Genomic DNA, 18,456 nt, shown 5'->3' on the forward strand with positions numbered 1-18,456 from the left:
TATGAGAAGAATATGTCGAGTAATATAAAAATATTTTGACATTGAAATTTTGTTTGGTTCTATAGTAGGCTAAGCATTTTTTAATATATCCTCGTATCATGGGCTAATCTTCCCAGTGGCACCAAGAAAACATTTATTACGATGCTAAGTAGAAGGGAAGATTGGGAAAGGGAACTCACCCCCCAAATCCTCAAAAGAAATACTATTGAATGGTATACAGATGTATCGAAAACCATGAATATTCGAGGCTTGGCACCAGATCCTCACCATCGCTAGGACGCTGTCCAATACCAGCTACTAAAGTTCATTAGAACTCTGCAACTTCGAGCTGTAGTCGGCATAGCTGTGAAAACAACCCTGATAAGGTGCAAAATAGATCTTGAGGTTGAAGTGTAACGCAACCCCCTTAAAAAAAAGAATATACCCAACGAATCAGCAGTCCGCATGGATTCTCATTCATTTCAGGATAAACTCCAATTTCAGTGGCTCGTAACAAACTACCACATCCCTAAATTTCAGAACGATTTCCACATCCGAATATATTCCAGAAATTCCCCGATATCCCGGAGCACTCAACTCTTTAGCGTCTAGTTCGAAATTTATTATTATTCTCCACGCTATTGAGGCGTCGAAAGATCCGAAACGCCGCGTGGGAGTGAATTGGTATCCAACGATTGATGAGAGACACGTTTCCGAGAGTTAGGTGCCAAAAAGCGTTCTGTTTACAGAACTGTAAGTACCATCGAGAGTGTCTATTCGAACGGAACGGAGTTCGTGACTGATGGAAAGTTGAAAAAATTACGGTCCATTGACACAGATCCGATCGTAAACATCGATAAGGTCGTATCGGTTAGAGCAGTCATTCTTTCCGTAAATGCGATATTATTTGTTAAATTATATTTCTTGGGAATGGGGTCTCGGAAACAATGCTGGGTTATGGTTTCCTCTGGCATCTTCTACCTGGTCCGAATGAAGTGACAGCTTGGGAATTTTTTTCTGTTTGTAGCAGGAAAAGGTTGGGCTGCTATTATATAGGGTGTCATTGAAAAGTTTCGAAGAATAGTGTGTCTTTCATATAATTTGCAAGACCTAAAGAAGGCACTTGAAAAGTATTTAAATTTTTTTTCAAACCAGAAAACTGACAGGAATAAAATTGAGCAGTGAGGGACTGAGAAGGCAATAGAAAAAAATTGCTGGTGTCCACATTATTCCATTGGATAATTAATTTCCTACAGCTTGATTCATTTTGAGTAAATAAGTTTTCTTGTAGTTTCTTGCTAAAAGTAACGGTTTTCGAGAAAAAAAAAATATTCATTTGTCAGGTCTGTATCAATAGTCTTTGTTTCCTCCTATCATTGGCGACGAGATCTCGGAAGACTCCCTAGACATCGTGGCAATAATCTGACACGTCTACGTGTTGCGAATTGAAAGAAGACACCCTCGACCCCATTCCTGGACCTTTGCCCAGGGTTTTCAATTATTCCCGGTGGGTGTCTGGAGCGAGAAGCTCTCACGACAAGAAGAATGATAGCCTGCCTTTTTTCCGGACACCTACGAGGCGCGCTTCCGGTCTGCTCTCCTACCCTTCATCAGGAGCGTCATCTGCTTTATGGGACTTTTTACGCATGAATCCCTGGTCCATTTTCTGGCATTAGGACGTTATTTGTCTACGTACGAAGGGAGAGGGGAGTGTTTTGCTTCCAGACGAAAAAATTAATCCGGACTGCTCAATTTTTCAATGTACAGGGTGTTTTCGAAGATGAAGACTTTTCTACTGACACAAGTCATCAAAATGAGTTTTTCACGTAAAAATCGAACGTGCCAATTCACATAACAAATGATCTTGGGTCGTGTAAGGATCTAATTCAGTAATCATTTCCAATTTTTCTTCAACTTTGTCATTTTGAAGTTCTGTTAAGAAAAGCCTCGCATTCAAATTATAGTGGAATACTACCTATATTGGAAATATTCTTCACCTTTGATAGTGGAAAAAATCTGAAGAATCTATACAGAGTAAAGTGCTATTAGACCAACAGTAACTTAGTTCTTGGCCTCAGTTTTACGGCCAATATTTTATGTTGAATATTGTGGTAAGAAAATTAATGGTGCCTGAATAACTATTTAGATTGAACTATGCCAGTATTAACTATTTCTGTCATCGAAGATTTCACATCCTTGTGTATTCATGATTGAGACTTCACAGGAATAAGATAATGAATCACAAAAAAAGGCTTTTGTTATTCATTATCCTATTCCTGTGAAGTCTCAATCATTAACTATTTTATTGAAGAGAAAGGCTCTCCAGACAATTTTATGTTCTCATTCGTCAAAATTGGTCGGAGATGGTATTTTGTTGCTTCGAGTTCCTTTCCCCTCTGTATTAGAGGGGGATCCATATATTTTTGCAATTTATATATTTTCTCTGCAACTTTTCTTCATTTTCAAAAAATGATATTCGACAAATTCATCACATGATTTAAATCTTGGCTGAGAAATAACGTGTTTCATTTGACCATCTGACGTGTTATGGTGATATCAAACGACTGTATTTTTTTCCACCATAAACATTTCGACTCGTGTTCAATTCATTTATGCGACTCCATGAATAGTCAATTTCAGAACGTCATTGAAATATGAATTTCTCAAGTGAAAATTGCAAGGATAATCTTGGGAAAAAAATTCAGCAATCACGCGTAATGAACGTGAATTAGAGAAAAAAAAACATCATTGTGACCTTCCTATGTGCACGTAAACTATTCACGTAGATTTCCCTTGGTTCTAATTAGATCCAATTGTGTTCTCTTGATGCTACTTGTCGATAACGTTAACGATTATCTTAGTAGCCAGTTTCTAATTTGGAAAATGTAGATTTCATCCGATGTAGAAATAGCGACAGTATAATTCATTTGTTTCTTATGGACATTGTTTGAAAACTTATTTTCGTTTCTGAAAAGCTTCAACAAATTGACGTATACTTCATTCAAATTTATTTTAGCAGTCGGTTGGCCATGAAATAATTTTCTCAAGTTTTTGTAACTAGAACGAAGTTAGGTTGGCACTCATGAAATGTCGTTAATGTTATAACGCCGTTGCCACAACTAATATCAATTTTTATTACGAAAATTCCGAAAGTGATTGAAAAAAAGGGACAGTGTTTCAGGAAGTGCTATTTAGAATTCAGGTCCGCTCCTTCAAATAGTTATACCCTGATATTCTAAAATCCACAATACGTCAGACGGTAGCGAACATATTCAAGGTAAGAGAATTTATATAATATTTCATCTGAATCTAAACGACTTATATTTCAGCTGAATATTTCCACAATAAGAAAGATTGTGAATGAAGAGTATGACAAAGAATTTCCTTCTATTGGGTGACCCAAAAAAATGGTGGCATTTGGGAATTTTATGTTTGAGTAAATTAATGCGAAAAGTTAACTACAGGATTTTCAATAAATGTCATCGGAGAATGAGTTCCCTAAAATGGATTTTTCTGTTTTTCATTTGACTTGTCCTATACAATGTAAATGTCTTAAGGTACTAATAAATACCTAATTATTATAATTACATCAATGTATTAAGATGAATAGCCACAAATACGCGTAAGTTGCCCTGTTACTGTTTATTCATGTGAAATTTTTGTTCAACGGTGAAGTTGCATCTTAACTTGAAACTTCCTTCAACTCCTTTTACTTATATTGATGCAAGATGATTTTTATTGAAAAATTTAAATTTCTTGTAATTATCTGTTAATTCCTTCGGGAGATACCAATTGCCAACCACTGCATCATATGCATTTCATCTTCGGGTTAATATTTTTGAAATCTACAAATGATGTAAGCCAAAGAAGATAACGAACATTAACTCAAGCTAGTGCATATTATGGTATTATACTGATCTCTTGTATTTTCCATGCAAAATAACTGGATTTGATATGCCTTCAATCAGTTTGTATAAACTTCAATTATGTTCGTCAGATATTTTCCGAAGAGATTCGACATTGTGATAAAATACGTAATAACAGAAACTTTTACGTAGAACGGACAACATAGCGTTGATTTAAAACCCAAAAATGTTTTGACAAGCTTCATAACCCCACATTTTCGTACTATACAGAGTGAAATGTGTCAAATTTCCATGGCCAACCGACTGCTAAAATAAAGTTGAATGAAGTATATATCTACTGAGTTCATGAAATGTTTTTCCCCTCAATAAACATCGGTTATATCTATGTGTTTTAATTTTACATGGTATCTTCTTGGTCTCAACGAAGAATCTGTTCCTACTTTGGCAATATAATGAGTTTGAATTGAATATTTTTTGCTTTATTGTGCATCTGCCTGGTGAACAAGAGCTGCTGTTCTTCAGCTAGCTGATTCTGAAAATGGCACGAAAAGGCATCATTATTTTCAGTCCTTTTCTCCCTGGTTTGAGTGGAAAATTCGGAATATTCGTTCGTTTATTCAAGCGAGTATCGCAATTTTTTTTATTTCATCCACATACAAAAACTTTCGCGTCGATTCCATTCAACCGCGCTTTCTGTACCTTATCAGACGTTCACATTTTACTTTCGTAGCTACGCGAACACACAATACCTAGTCGCCGTCGTCTAACCTACTTCGAGCTTCGATAAAGGACGGAGGTAATTCACCTTGCTCGGATTTTCTCTAATCTCAACCTTTTTCTTTTTCCTCCGCTGCGACAGAAAGGGGCGGCCGCGTATAGGTCGGATAGAATTACAGCCGACTTTGAAGTGTCCATTCTCTCTATACGGACAAAGGTCGGCCGGGGAGACCTTGCCGAGCAAGACTGGTGCGTGTCTGGGTGGGCCCGGACTTTGGCGATGTCGCATCTCGATTTCTTCGGAGAAAAACCTGGAATCGAGTTACGAACGCCGCCTGCGACTCATCAATCTGCCACGAAACGTTTGGATTGATTCGAAAAAAAAATTGAAGACGCTCGTTCAATTTGTTTGGGTTTGGATTAGTATATAATAGGAAGCTGTGGATTTTGCGGACTTTTTAAGCCCTTCGTATGCGTTGTAGGTCGATAAGGGTAAGAGTGTTTCTTTGTACATATGTAGTCATTCGGGGCAACTGTGCGCACTTTTGCCTTTCAAGCCATACCCTGTTTCAAATGTTGAAGCTAGGAAAATAAAAACATATTCATAAGATAGAGAATTTTCTAATCTATCAGAAAACATCAAAAAGCAAACAAACAAAAACGTTTTCTTTCCGCAAAAAAAAATTTAATAGAGAAAGTTGGAGTGCGTTCACATGCCCCGTATTGCGGGTAAGTGTGCGCACCCTCACGGTGTAAGTGAACGCAGTGCTTTGTGAACCACACAATCAAAACAAATTACAAAATAATGTCATCAAAATGTTACAATATTAGAGAAATGATGTTTATTGTCAATACAGAAGCGCCTTTTTACAAGCAGTGCATTATTGTTCGTGCCACAATTCTTGGTGAACACAACACTTGATACATTCCCCTGTTGGTGGCTCTTCATATTTTTCTGAACAAATAGGACAATATTGATCGTGTCTTGAACAAGAAATCAACAATGTCATAATTTATTCCTCACTGAACTAATGCCCATATAATGAATCTATGCGCACACTTACCCGCGCACACTTTCCCCAGTAAGCCAAAATTTGAATTGACGTTCTTATAGAGTTAAGCAGCTAAGAGAACCCAAATTTTTTATTATATATTTAGATTAATATGAGCACGATAGAATAAAAAATTGTTTTAACACTGAGGGACTCGGAACTTGGACCTGGCAGAATTTGCAGAGATGCTAAAAATCAACAAGAAAACTAGTGAATTTGATTGATTGCAAATAAAAAGTTAAAGAAACGTGGCACGGCGCACTCCTATGAAAACTAATATGGCGATTCTGCGCCCTTGCTTCACCCAAATGAACCCCTCTTTCATACATTGCATAGTCGAGATATACGCACTGCGCACACTTACCCACTGCGCTCAGTTACCCCGAATGACTCTATATAACTGCAGAGAATTCACGAGTAAATACTCTAGAGAATTTTCGGCTGTTGCAAACTGGCTTAAGAAGGAACGGAGTCAGTGAGATACACAGGCTTGGAATAGACCACTTGATGTCCCAAATCCACAACCCTTTCTGATTGTAGAACCTCGCCTTCTCAGATCTCCTCGCGCAAACTTCCGGTCTCGGGTCTCGCACCCAAAACGTGTTCAATTAACCTTTCAACCCGACACTGACCTACTTCGTTCCATATCGAATCAACCACCTCTCGTTACTCTGCCCTTACCCACACCCTCTCCCGACCCTAATTACCATATCGTCGAGTGCTTCTTCTACATCCACCAGAATGTATTCGTCCTCGATCTACTACTGATACGTCAGGCGTAACAGAGCTCTCAGATCGAGAATCATCGATGGCATAATCTGGTTCATTCACGATGATGGCTTAAATGGAACGGAAGATTTGGAGTGTTTGACGCTGCCGTCGCATAACAACCGGTTGCTGGGGTTCGTTGGGTAACAGCAATACATGCTGGGATTGGATATTGTGCATCAGCCTCCCAAAAGATAGAGCGAATATTGATGATGATGAAAATTTTTTGGGAGAGTGTAAAAGCCTCCATACCAATAACACCGCTAGAATACAGCATGATGGCTCTACAACCGACCATTTCTCATCAACTCTGGAATAGAACAAGGTTGCGTGTTAGCGCCTTTACTGTTCAATATTTTCGCCATAGCTATCTCGATAATTGCTGACATGAGTATGCCTGTAAAAGGTGTTGGATTGCGATGCTGACGACACAGATAATGTTGGACGCCTATAAACATATATACGAAGCTTCAGGCCTTGGACTCAATATCGAGAAAACCAAAACCCTGGTAAGTCCGCCAGAAAACCTTCAAACAGATATCAGCCTGGAGGCTGAAACTCTAGAACATGTCAAGCAGTTCAAATACTTGAGAAGCTCCATAAATACTAGGGCTAACGTGGACACGGAAATACACAACCGTACCAATTCGGCATCAGGGGTATTCCAGAAGCTAAAGGACAGGGTGTTTCAAAATCACGACCTCAATCTGAAGACCAAGACAGCTGTTTACAAAACAGTGGTCCTCCCAACGCTTCTTTACGGAAGCGAAAGCTGGACGCCCTACAGACGACATATTAACAGCTTTAACAAACGCAACAACCCCATCTTAGACGAATAATGCACATCAGATGGTTCCACAAAGTTTCAAATGAAGAAGTCTTGAAGCGCGCGAGTTGTATAACAATTGATACTCAAGTAACGAGAGCCCGACTCAGATGGAGCGGCCACATTCTAAGGATGCAAGGCACAAGACTCCCCAAAATGGCCCTGTATGGCGAATTCACAGAGGAAGCTCGAAAACCAGGAGGCCAGCATAAAGGATATACTGCATCAATCCCTAAAATCCCTAGCGTTAGACAGATCACAGTGGAGGTCTTTGGTCCACAATTATAATGAAGACTCGAGAAGAATTCAGCGGCGGCTAGATTTGGTTGGTAACTATCCCGGAGTATGAAAGGATCTGTAGGTCACGGTTGGGTCTCTTCAGTTACAGGAGGGCACACAGTCGCAATTAGCCCTAAGAAATTATAAGTTTGATCGCACCAATAGTCTGGTTTGTTAGTCTTTTTGTAGATTTATTCCCGGTAATAGAATACAGCAATGGTGCTGCTGATAATGATGACGATGATGGGAGCCTTCCATCTAAAATATTTCAAGTCTTTTATATATAATCTGTATAGCAGCAACCCTATCAGTATTCCGTGAGTCGAATGCGGACAATTAAATTAAAACTTATACTCTCTGTTAGAAAAAGCCTGACCTTTAAATACACCCTGTATACGCGAAAGCAAACATTTTGTCATTATGCCTACTCAGATATGTGGGGTTGTACACCAGCTTGCTCATCCTATTTACAAAATAAACGGTATTTTTTTATCGAAGCTAATGATATCACTTAGATACTATTACAGATAGACGCTGGCGACCTCTGACGACACCGTTCTACGTCACCGTTGCCGTTAATTTCACAGCCGTTCCGGTGAGGCCGTAAAGATGATATGTGGAGGTGTTAAATATAAGACGGAGGTAATTTCGGTCGGCGAAACGCCCTCAGAGTGGAAACTGATCCCTTAATTGCTATCAAACGCCTTAGGAGAGGACGATTAAGGTCATTAGAGCAATATTGTGGGGTTCAAGGGTCTTCCGAATTGAATTCCAAGGGAAAACCCCAAAGTTATCTTCGCCTATTCAATTATCATAGAGTTTGGTTTAGAAGCGCCATCCTTTTTGAGGCAATACTTCTGTTCATAATCGATTCAGAATAAAATTTCGATCAAAATTGACAGGAGTAACGAAAATAACCTCAAACGTCAATGTCACATGAGCGGACTGTCAAATTTTTGACAGATTGGATCAATTCGACGTACCTGTCATAAGCCAATTCAAGTGAGGAAAATATTTGAAAACGTGTTTTATTGGCATATAATTGTCGTACAAAAAATACATAACCAAATGAAATGCAGTGAAAGTAAGTTTCGAATCGAAAAGCCTTATAATAAACGTAGAATGCTGCACGTATTCATATAATGTAATATTTCGGTTGAAAGTAATCGAGTTCGAAAAAACTGTTATGTCATCATTTCGAGAAATGTTTCTAATCTGCGAAACCGCAAACCGAACCCAATAGCTAATCCACAAATACCTATTTGCGGTACAAAATAATATATCGTCAGTTCCCTGTAAAAATTCGTATAGGTTGTTTCACGATAGAAATCATATTATATTGGCGCTGGTTTACATAAAGGTGATGGAACATACCGGTGAGGGCAATGAGGCTTTTTCTCTAACGCTTATTCATCATAATTCGATTTCGTTTGTTGTTTTAACGTTGAATATTAATGGAAATAGAGGCTTATTCACTTTCCATCGGTTTAATAAATAATTGACTCATTGTTTCGATAGAATATTTCGGGAGCATCACGCTGTAACAAATTGCAGTGGATGGAATTAAATCGAGACGAAAAATATTCAGAATGTGAGGAATCCATGAAAAAACCGATAAAAATTCAGAGTTGGTTAGTTAAGCAGAGCGAAAAATTCGACTTCACCAAACTGATTAGAATTTCAATACAGTTTTTTTCATTCGTAAAGGGACGGATGATGGAGATTCATGAAGTGAGTACTGGCGGAGTTCATTCGGAAAGTTTTGGACTTTATTATATACTAAGTCGTGGAAATAATTAGTTTTTTCTTCTGGTGTTTATACAGGATGAAGTTCTTGTTGGTACAAGGAAGCAACTTCTGTTTGTTTTTCCTCCAACCTGAATACGGACAGTTGAATATGTTCTCAGGCTCATGTCGGCCTTGATACTCCATTCATTTATTAAAATACTGTTGGAAATTTACAACGTTGAAAGGTTTACGAGGCGAGGTGCGTTTTTCTGTTTCAAATTAAAACGATAAATAATGATAACGTGAATGCACGTGTGAACAGTTCTATTTTCGTGGGGTAGGAAAACAAACCAATGGTTTTAGCCGCGCATTCGAAATGTTTAATCATTCCGGGTGCAATAGAAATCATGAAATATGAAATTTTTATGTGACAGGTTCAACCAGATATCAAGCGTTCGATGAAATATGTCGGCATTTAGAAAAATATGCAGAGTCTTCTGGAACTTTGTAACTTTTTGATGTAGCAAAACGACGTTTCGATACTCATGTCATATCTTCAACGTAAATGATGTTTTGTCGAAATAAATCATTCTCCATAATGTTTCAGAAGCTGTATATCATACTCTCTTCCGTCAAATCTCAAAGAACTGCCTGTTAGTGGGTAACCGACTCTGACACATACCATTCATCTTTCAAACTCATACTTTCGTTTGATAAATCATGTCCCCTTTGTCTGATATTCACGTCTTTCACCATCTGTCGTGTAAGAAACAGTCGATTCTCTTGACTGGAAGTTTCCCTTGGGCTCAGTTTTGAGGTCAATATTTTTTCATGTAGAAAAAAGATAACTTCACTGCGTAGGTACACAGTTCCAAAAGTATTTGTTAAGCTTTATGATTGCAAAGTGAGAATTTGAGATATCTGAGAGTTATTAAAGTCAATTGAGTTGGACCACGCTTCCTGCTAGATGGCGCTAGGGTATGTTCGTTCGCTTCGGCGACTACTGGCATCGAATGAATGATCCATCAATTTGTTACAATTTCGTCGAGGTTGGCGTTGCTCTGAGAGGTGAAATGAGACTGCAACCATGGTCAGCATCTACTCTTCCTCGATAGAATGGTATTTCTGTTGATACTTTGAGTGATGGTGGTTGGTTAGTTTGATCAAAATCGTAAAATCTGTTGTTATACCTGAATTAATTTCGTCCATTATGCACCTTTTATTTATCTTGAAGGCGTTATCCATTTTATGACTCTTGAGTTCCTTTGAAATGTACAATATATCAAACTTCCAGACATAATAATAACATTTCTTTTCCGTAACTACTTTAGACGTTATCCATTTAAATTTTCCACCGTGTTCTGAATAATGCATCCCCAATCCCTGCCTGGGAATTTTCAACCTAGTTTCGCGGGAGTAGGTCATGGACGAACCCCAATCAGATGGACGTAAATAAATCCAGCGGCCTTATCTCCGACATAACTGTTGATTGTCGAGCTCGAGCTATGAGAATTAGCATACCTATACGTATTGCGTAATAGCAGGGGAGAAATTTTCCACTGACAGAATAATTTCCATAGCTTTCGCCCCTCCAATCGAGGAACTGTATTCGTGTACGTATGCTAATCGAACGATAACAAATATGGACTTGTTTGTTCGTTCGGACATTATCGATTTTGACCAAATAATTGGAAGTTAATTTAGGTGGATAATAATGGTGTTCGCTATGTTGGAATATGGTAGAAGAGCCCCTCAAAGAATCGTAGAGTGTATTGAACGGCTCATTAAGTGGGCGTAAAAGAGAGGTGGTGGGCGTAAAGTGATGATAGATGGAGGAATTGTTCAATTTCTTGGAATGAGATTGATGAATTGGTATTTGAGTTTTTGACGTGGTTTAAAAATGAGAAACTGAGTTTACGCCCAGTGCTGAGAACCCTGAAAAGAATTTCACCCCCTTCCGATGTTCTTGCTAGAGTTATTCAGAAAATTGTTTTTGAAATCGATGTCTTCTATCAGTATAAAATGCGGATGGGGATGTATTTACATTATTCCAAAATAATTTTGATTCCATTAAATCGATGTCGTGTGACGATGGGCGTAAAAATTATATTTTATAGGAGATAAGTTTCATATTTTCGAATGAGATTGAAAAATATATATTTGAATCCCGATTTGAATCGAATTGCGTCCTGTTTTGTGGGCGTTAAAAGATCAAATCACGTTCAAGAAAATCCTAATAGATTTATTTTTCCATTTCAAATATGGTGAATAGCTTCAAATATTTATTGACATCAATGGATGCAATTGATGCTTCACCGAATGAATGGAATACTCATAATTCAAGAAAATTCCTGATCGTTCTCCGCAAATTGATTTTTTCGAGTCTCATCAGTAACCAATTTCCACCCCTCAATTCCGCACCATCCCACCGCGATACCTATTCCATTTTACGCCCGATGTTTACGCCCATAAATAAAGCGGAAAATAACGAACCCGCTGTTTTTTTTTCGACGCCACAAAATGAATATATTTCCATTCGCGCTCTATCCTCCCCCGTTCCTCCCAATAAATATCGCTAAGTGGTGTGCAGAGGTTGCGGAAGGGGTTGTTAAGTGGCAATAACGAAGTTCGGAAAACTGGAAATTTGCATTTATATAGTATGTTTGTCTCTGTGTACTCCCGTTGTATAGTACACGACGACGGCAAGTGATTACGGCTATAACGGAAATTTATGTTAGGACCTTGGGGACATGCATCCAGCAGTTCTCTCAGGGGGTTTTCCTCAACGGTAGGAGAGTTATGGGCGCGATTTGATATCTGTGATTTCGAAAGTTATAATGGTCTTCTGCAAGTTCATCTGCTGGCTGAAAATTCAATTGGTGGACTAATTTTCACACAGATGTGAAACCTACCTAGAATTCACAGCATTTGGTTAATGATTCCCTGTTTTTTTTCCAGCCGCCTCAGACGCAGCGTCAGCTCAGCACTTCTGACCTGAAAGATGAACCATCCAGACTCTCCCTCAACAACAACCTCAAACCAATGTCCCCGAACCCCTCTACGACGTCGCAGACGCCCCCCTCGTCTCCCCAACAGGCGACCCAGAGCCGGAGGCTCCTCCAGGAGACCCTGTCCAAGTCCAGACCGTACCCCATGGTTGTGGTGCCGGAGAAGGGGTACTGGGTGGACGACACCGAGCACAATCTGCACTACGACCACCGGGGCAACCCTGTATTACCGAACTCCGCGTGGAGGGCTAAAATTGAGACTGACGACACGGCCAAGTGCTACAGGAGGTTCTTCGTTGGAAGGGTGAGTTTGAGAGTCTCTGTAATTTAGTGCGAAGCTGTACAACCTATGAAGAAATTATTTATTTTCTTGTGAATCCGGCATCATAATTCATAAATACTGGGTCTCTCTATAAATGATTTCAATATTGCAGTGCACTTTGGCACATTATTCTTTGTCTCCCAATACTAACAAATATCATGGAATTGACAGACACTCTAGTTAATAATAGGAATCAAAGATTATAGAGTAGAAAGATAGGAAACGCCCTCATATCTCTAGTACTAAAAGCCAACTACATTTTGGTCAGTGAAAACACGCTTGACTAGAACGAGCTAGATAAACAAAAAGCGGTACGGAAATCAAAACATTCAAAACCTCTTTGATCAAAATGGACGTCTGAAATCTTACAAAATTTCATATGTTTCTGCAAATGGCACTCAAATTAATATTTTAACCTAGAGTCCTAGAGTCAAAACACGCTTGAAACACAGATGGCGCCCAAAACGCTTTAGTCGCCTCGTTTCCCATCTTTCTACTCTGTAATCTTTGATAGGAAGGTCTGAAGTTTCCCTTTCCAAAACCGTAAAAGTAATTGAAAGCGGCAAAATGAGAATATTTCGACGCCCAAAGCAAGCTATGTTACATCATTCATAAAGACCCTGTATCTCCGCTCCATTCTCATACAAACAGTCCGTTCTTTCTGATCAATTTCAATCAATCGCTCGCCTCACCTTCTTGCTTGCTTGCCCCTTGTTTACATTCGTTCATCGGTCGATGGGGAAAAAGGGGCAATCAGAAAATCTGAGGCCGGATTCGAACAATCCCGAACAAACAACGCGCGAGGCAATTCAAGTCGATCCCAATTAAACTTGTCTGCTGGCGATCGTAGCTCAAGGTTTGTTGATTTCATCAAGGATTTATCGCCAAGAAATGAGTCGCTCTCTTTCCGGTGTCCTTTGATGTTGGGTCTGCTCGATATCGCTAACGGGTAATAAAAGAACCGCCCTTATTTATTCGGGAAACTGCGTGGAATGAGAGAATCAGCTGGGTATTCGTAAATAGACCGAGAATTTCCACACCCAGACAAATGCGGAATACATTTGCGAAAATGATGAATCTACTTAGCTGGAATTAAAAATCTGAATGGTTCATTCCGTAAATAAGTGTAAATGAAATATTTTGCGCAAATTATTCAAGACATACTAGTGCTATATTATATGAGAACGATCAAAACGTAGACCTTTTTCATGTAACAAATACAGGGTGTTTTTTGAGGTGAGGCTTTTTTTGACAGAAGGTAGAACCCGTCAAAATAAGTCGTTTAACCACAAATTGTCTATATAAAATATCCAAGATGGCTGAGATAAAACCTCTAGAAGTTCGACAGAATTTCATTGAATTTCAAGTACGGGACTGTGGAAGGTGACTCCGGCATCGCAAAAACGAAACAAAACATAAACATGTGGTTGAACAATGAATGGTTCACTACCAAGTTCATCTCATTAGATGCATCAGGTCACTGTTGAGAGAATCATAATTGTTGTATTGTACAATTTAGGGTGAAAAAAAGATGTAGAAAATCGAGGCAGTTTCTTGAAATTGCTTATGTTAGTTATGTTGAAAAAGTGCTTTCATATTCCCCATTTAATTCATTCCATTTTTACGACGATTGTTGGAATGTTTGAACAAAAAGATTGTGATGCCCATTGTGAAAAAATTTGTGAATAATTTAGACGAATTTTAGTCTCTTCTGTCAGTTGGTATCGAAATGAGCCATTTCATAAAATCGTATCAGTTACTTAAAAATAATGGGAACAATTCGACAATCCTAAGTTTCTATTTTCATTAGCACGTAAACATCGAATGGGCCAATATCCTAAACGAAACCTCAGGAGATAGGTTTTTTCTCACTGCTTTGCGATAATTCAGCCAACAAACGGTCCAATGTCGTATTTGGATTTATTTCAGTAATCATTTTCAATTTTTTTAAAACTTTTTCATTTTGAAAGTTTTGTATAAGTGATTTTTGATGAAACGCTTTACTTTGACCAGTTCTACCTTCTGTTAAAAAAAAAGCATCACCTTCAAATAGACCCTGTATACTTGTTTTCAAATAAGATTAATAATGTTATATCAAGATCAATATAATCGAATTTACTGATAAAGATCGAAGAAAAAATTTATAAAGCATGCCTGTTCCTCTAACAGTTGTTTACGATGAAAACTTGAAAATTACGGATGTGTTGTCATTATTCGACAAGCCATCATTCTCTGTCGTTACTACGTCCCTTTACGTCCGAATTTAGGTGACAGTATTGAGGTTGTACATTCCGATTTGTGGAGATATACGATGGTCGATGAAGTATCTCGATTTATTAGTCCGCATATGTGTTGCTTCTACTAGATTCATGTCCACGCTTTGCATTATCTATTTTAATGGTGGGTTTTCAGGATTCAAAACTATCAGTTTTCGATCATTTCCTATTATGCTGATTTCAGGGCAACACCTCCAAAAAATTTTTTGTTTTCCATTTCGCTCCCATAAAATGTCTGCTCAATCATTCACTCGGTCAAGTTTTTGGCAACTGATCACTCAAACCCTTTATTATTATGGAAAAAAAAATGGTTCCTTCACGAAATGATTTCAAAACTAAGGAATCCCTCGTAAACATCTTCCGGTTCATCAAATGAGTTCACATTTCGATAAAGATCTATATGTATATTGTTACAGCTCTAATTATCATTCACTTCCTTCTTATAGTAGGTACGAGTTAATCCGAACAATAAACCTGCTCGACCTCCCACGTGTGTACGTTGAATGAACTTAGGATTATCTCCGAGTGTAATTTAAGAAACTATTTCGAAAACAATGGGATCTTCCGAGTATGATGCGGTCATCTGACCGTGCCCAATACCTAACTGTTCTTGTTTGTAGCTTCCTCTCTTTAAGGTTTTCATTTTGTCGGCGTTCTTCATTTCGATTGAATTCTGTCTGCGAAGGATTCGCATCCTGAGATCCTCTTCAAAATGTGGGACTCTTGAGAGATGTTGTCAGTGGTCTAGAATGGGGTGAAAGAGACAGAGTGTATGTAGCAGTGAACAACCGATTATGTTAACGGCGAAAATTTTATATCTATTCTCAAATTCGAAGAATTTCCATTTTCAGGATATTTCCTGTGTATATAAAGCGCCCAATGAGTCATCTGTTCTCAAAATTGATGAAAGTTATGACATTGCACGTCTTATCTAGACAACCAATGAGCTAAAAATCTAGAGAAGGTCTTCCAATCGTACAACCCGTAACGTCCGGATTTCCCGGTATCCTGAAAAATTCGATATGCGCAAAAATCGATTCAATCTCGTGCGTCAAGTCGTTTTCGCTTGTCCGTGGTCGTGTAGTAGAAAATGCGTCGGGCGCTTGGAGGGTCGTTCAACTCTGCAAGTAGGAAGTGCTGGGGATATTACACGGAATTTTCCTCGGCCCTCGGAAAATGCTGTCGATTCGACCGAAGGGGAAAATAATGTTGTCTTGCATTGCTTCTTAATGAATATAAAGGGTTTTTCATGCCAGTTCTGCAGAACTTTCGATAGTTGAAGTTATGGTTTAATTAATAATAATCGCTGGAATATCTGACAGAATGTTTCTTCAGACATATTTTGCATTATTAATATAAAATTTCTACCAATATAGTTGATCTATTTGCTAAATAGCTCCTTAATTCTCATCGTAGGAAAATTAATGTTGATTTATCCTCCATTTATCTTCTGCCGTCTTTCATGTTCAACTTGTATTCAACTAAGAGAAAGCTCATGACGAACTGAACAATCAAACATCCCATCCTAGCCGTGTTAATTATCCATTTTACGTAGACCCATTATGGCGGTCGATGCAGATCTTTTGAATGAGAAGGTGGAGTGTGAGAGAGTTCTCATTCTCATCACAATGTCGGTTGAACAATGAGCCCAGGTCGTATCTTCTATTTTTTTAAACTCGCCGGCGGAAGCAGACAATGTGGATCTTGTTACATCGGAATTTTTTATAAAACGAATAATACAGCTAATTCAGGATCGTTGTGCATAACACTTTCGAAATGAAATTTCATTTTTACCGAAAAAAGCCTCAGTTTCAATCATAAATTAATCAACTCAGAGACGAGTATTCATATCCTACTGGAAATTGTAAACTTTAAGAACCACGAATCGGCGAGATAAACATTTATACTCGCGCATGCATCATTTTGTAACTCTCTCAACACTACATACCTGAACTCTGAAAATTACTCATCTTTTCCAATTTTCAATCTTCGAGGTAGGATATGAGAAAGTATCCATTCATAGATCTCTAATCGTGAGCAATTCGGTCGACCAATAGAGGCTCACATCTGATTTTTTCCTACCCTTTTTTTCAAATTTGAAATTCTGCAAATGAACGCTCGTTCTATTCCTGCGCACGCGGTTGAAACGTCTAGCTAATTTAACCGCCCGTCCGCCCTCGTTCTGTTCCATCCATTATTGAAATGGACGAGAAAAAGCAATAAAAAAAATGAAAACGTACGAATCGTGACCTGTCGTACAGAAATCGTGATCTGGAGGTTCGTGCTACCCTACCCGGTTAAATCCATTTCGTACGACGTAATGCGTGCTTCAAAATTGTAGCAAATGTTCCCCTCTCTCAACTATGGCTGGATCTGATTTCGCAACAATAAAGGGAGACATTGTCTAGATGTGATTTAGGTTAATCGGTAATATTCGTACACGTCCTTACTCTTCTGACTATGTTTGCTTTGAAACGTAAAAATATTTCTTTTAAAATCTGTTCAACATCGATAGGTTTGAGGTAACAAAATTGGTTATTGCATACGCCATGTGCTTGGCGACGATGTGGAAGTTTACTCATACTTTGATACTTAGCTTAGGTTTTCGGTACAGTTGAACAATATTTCAGATATCAATAAAATTTGACCCCACTTTGCCACTTTTATACCAAAAACATATAAGTAATCAGACTAACTGAATATTGTCAAATCTTACATTGATGAAGTTCTTACGAACCGTGCATCATTACAGAATAAAAGTTGATACACGTGCCCTGTTTATAATTAAATTCGTTGCAGCATCCCCGACTTAGATCACATAACGGTGAACCTTTCCGATTGCATCGTTCTGCTCGCTCCTTCTTCCCACGTGATGATTTTTCTTCTTACGCCAGAAAGACGTGATACAATCTCATCTCTTGGCTAGCCAAACCCCCCTTTATGGTTGTTAATACACCTTCGCGATCGAAAGGCGTACGATACACCATCGCAAAAATCTATGATAAATGGTGGAGAAGATACGATAAGATGCGGGAGTAGATCTCCGGACTCCGGATAATAGTAATTGGCTCGTATGGGTCTTTTGTGGGAGACATAATCGAGGGAAGAATGTAGGCTTTGTGGTTGATTAGGATGCTAGATTGAAAAAATCCGCTGATGGATTTGATGTGCAGTTTTAGATTTAAATGAGTTGATTGGTCGTCTGTTCGATATTAGGGGTTCCTGAGAGCCCAAGACGCAGAAATCGTCATTCGAGAATTCATGAGTTTGGTATATAAGGTATATGCAGTTTGAAGGAAAGAGTCTAATCAGTGCCAGCATCTAATTTACAAGTAATCAACTATTGCCAGCATTCAATAATTATAATTTATGTATGCAATTGTAAATTTCGAGTGCACGTTTCATTTTTACTTCTAGAAATTATTTCTGTGTAGTAACTAACTGCCGGTTTCATAATCGAACCTAAAGTCGCTTTAATTTTAAAGCTTCCTTTAACCCAACTAAAAATGACACTAAAGGGAGCTTTAAGCTTGAAGTGACTTTGAATTCGATTATAAAACTGGACGTTAATTTGAATTTTTAATTTTTATGAGTTAATATCATCCTTGCGGGTCGAAAAATTTTTTCAATTGGAA

General features: G+C 38.4%; 1 protein-coding gene across 10 annotated transcripts in view; it reads left to right on the forward strand.

The window, feature by feature from the left end:
- The window catches only part of LOC123317479 (rap1 GTPase-activating protein 1), a 345,747-nt gene that overhangs the window by 316,525 nt on the left and 10,766 nt on the right, over nt 1-18,456 (forward strand). For all 10 annotated transcript variants that reach the window (XM_044904039.1, XM_044904043.1, XM_044904042.1 and 7 more), the window contains one exon: nt 12,174-12,527. In XM_044904039.1, the coding sequence (XP_044759974.1) occupies nt 12,174-12,527 (354 nt within the window). The remainder of the gene's footprint in view (nt 1-12,173; nt 12,528-18,456) is intronic.

Source organism: Coccinella septempunctata, chromosome 7 (genome assembly GCF_907165205.1).
Source record: "Coccinella septempunctata chromosome 7, icCocSept1.1, whole genome shotgun sequence".
In the NCBI taxonomy this organism is placed as follows: Eukaryota; Metazoa; Arthropoda; class Insecta; order Coleoptera; family Coccinellidae; genus Coccinella; species Coccinella septempunctata.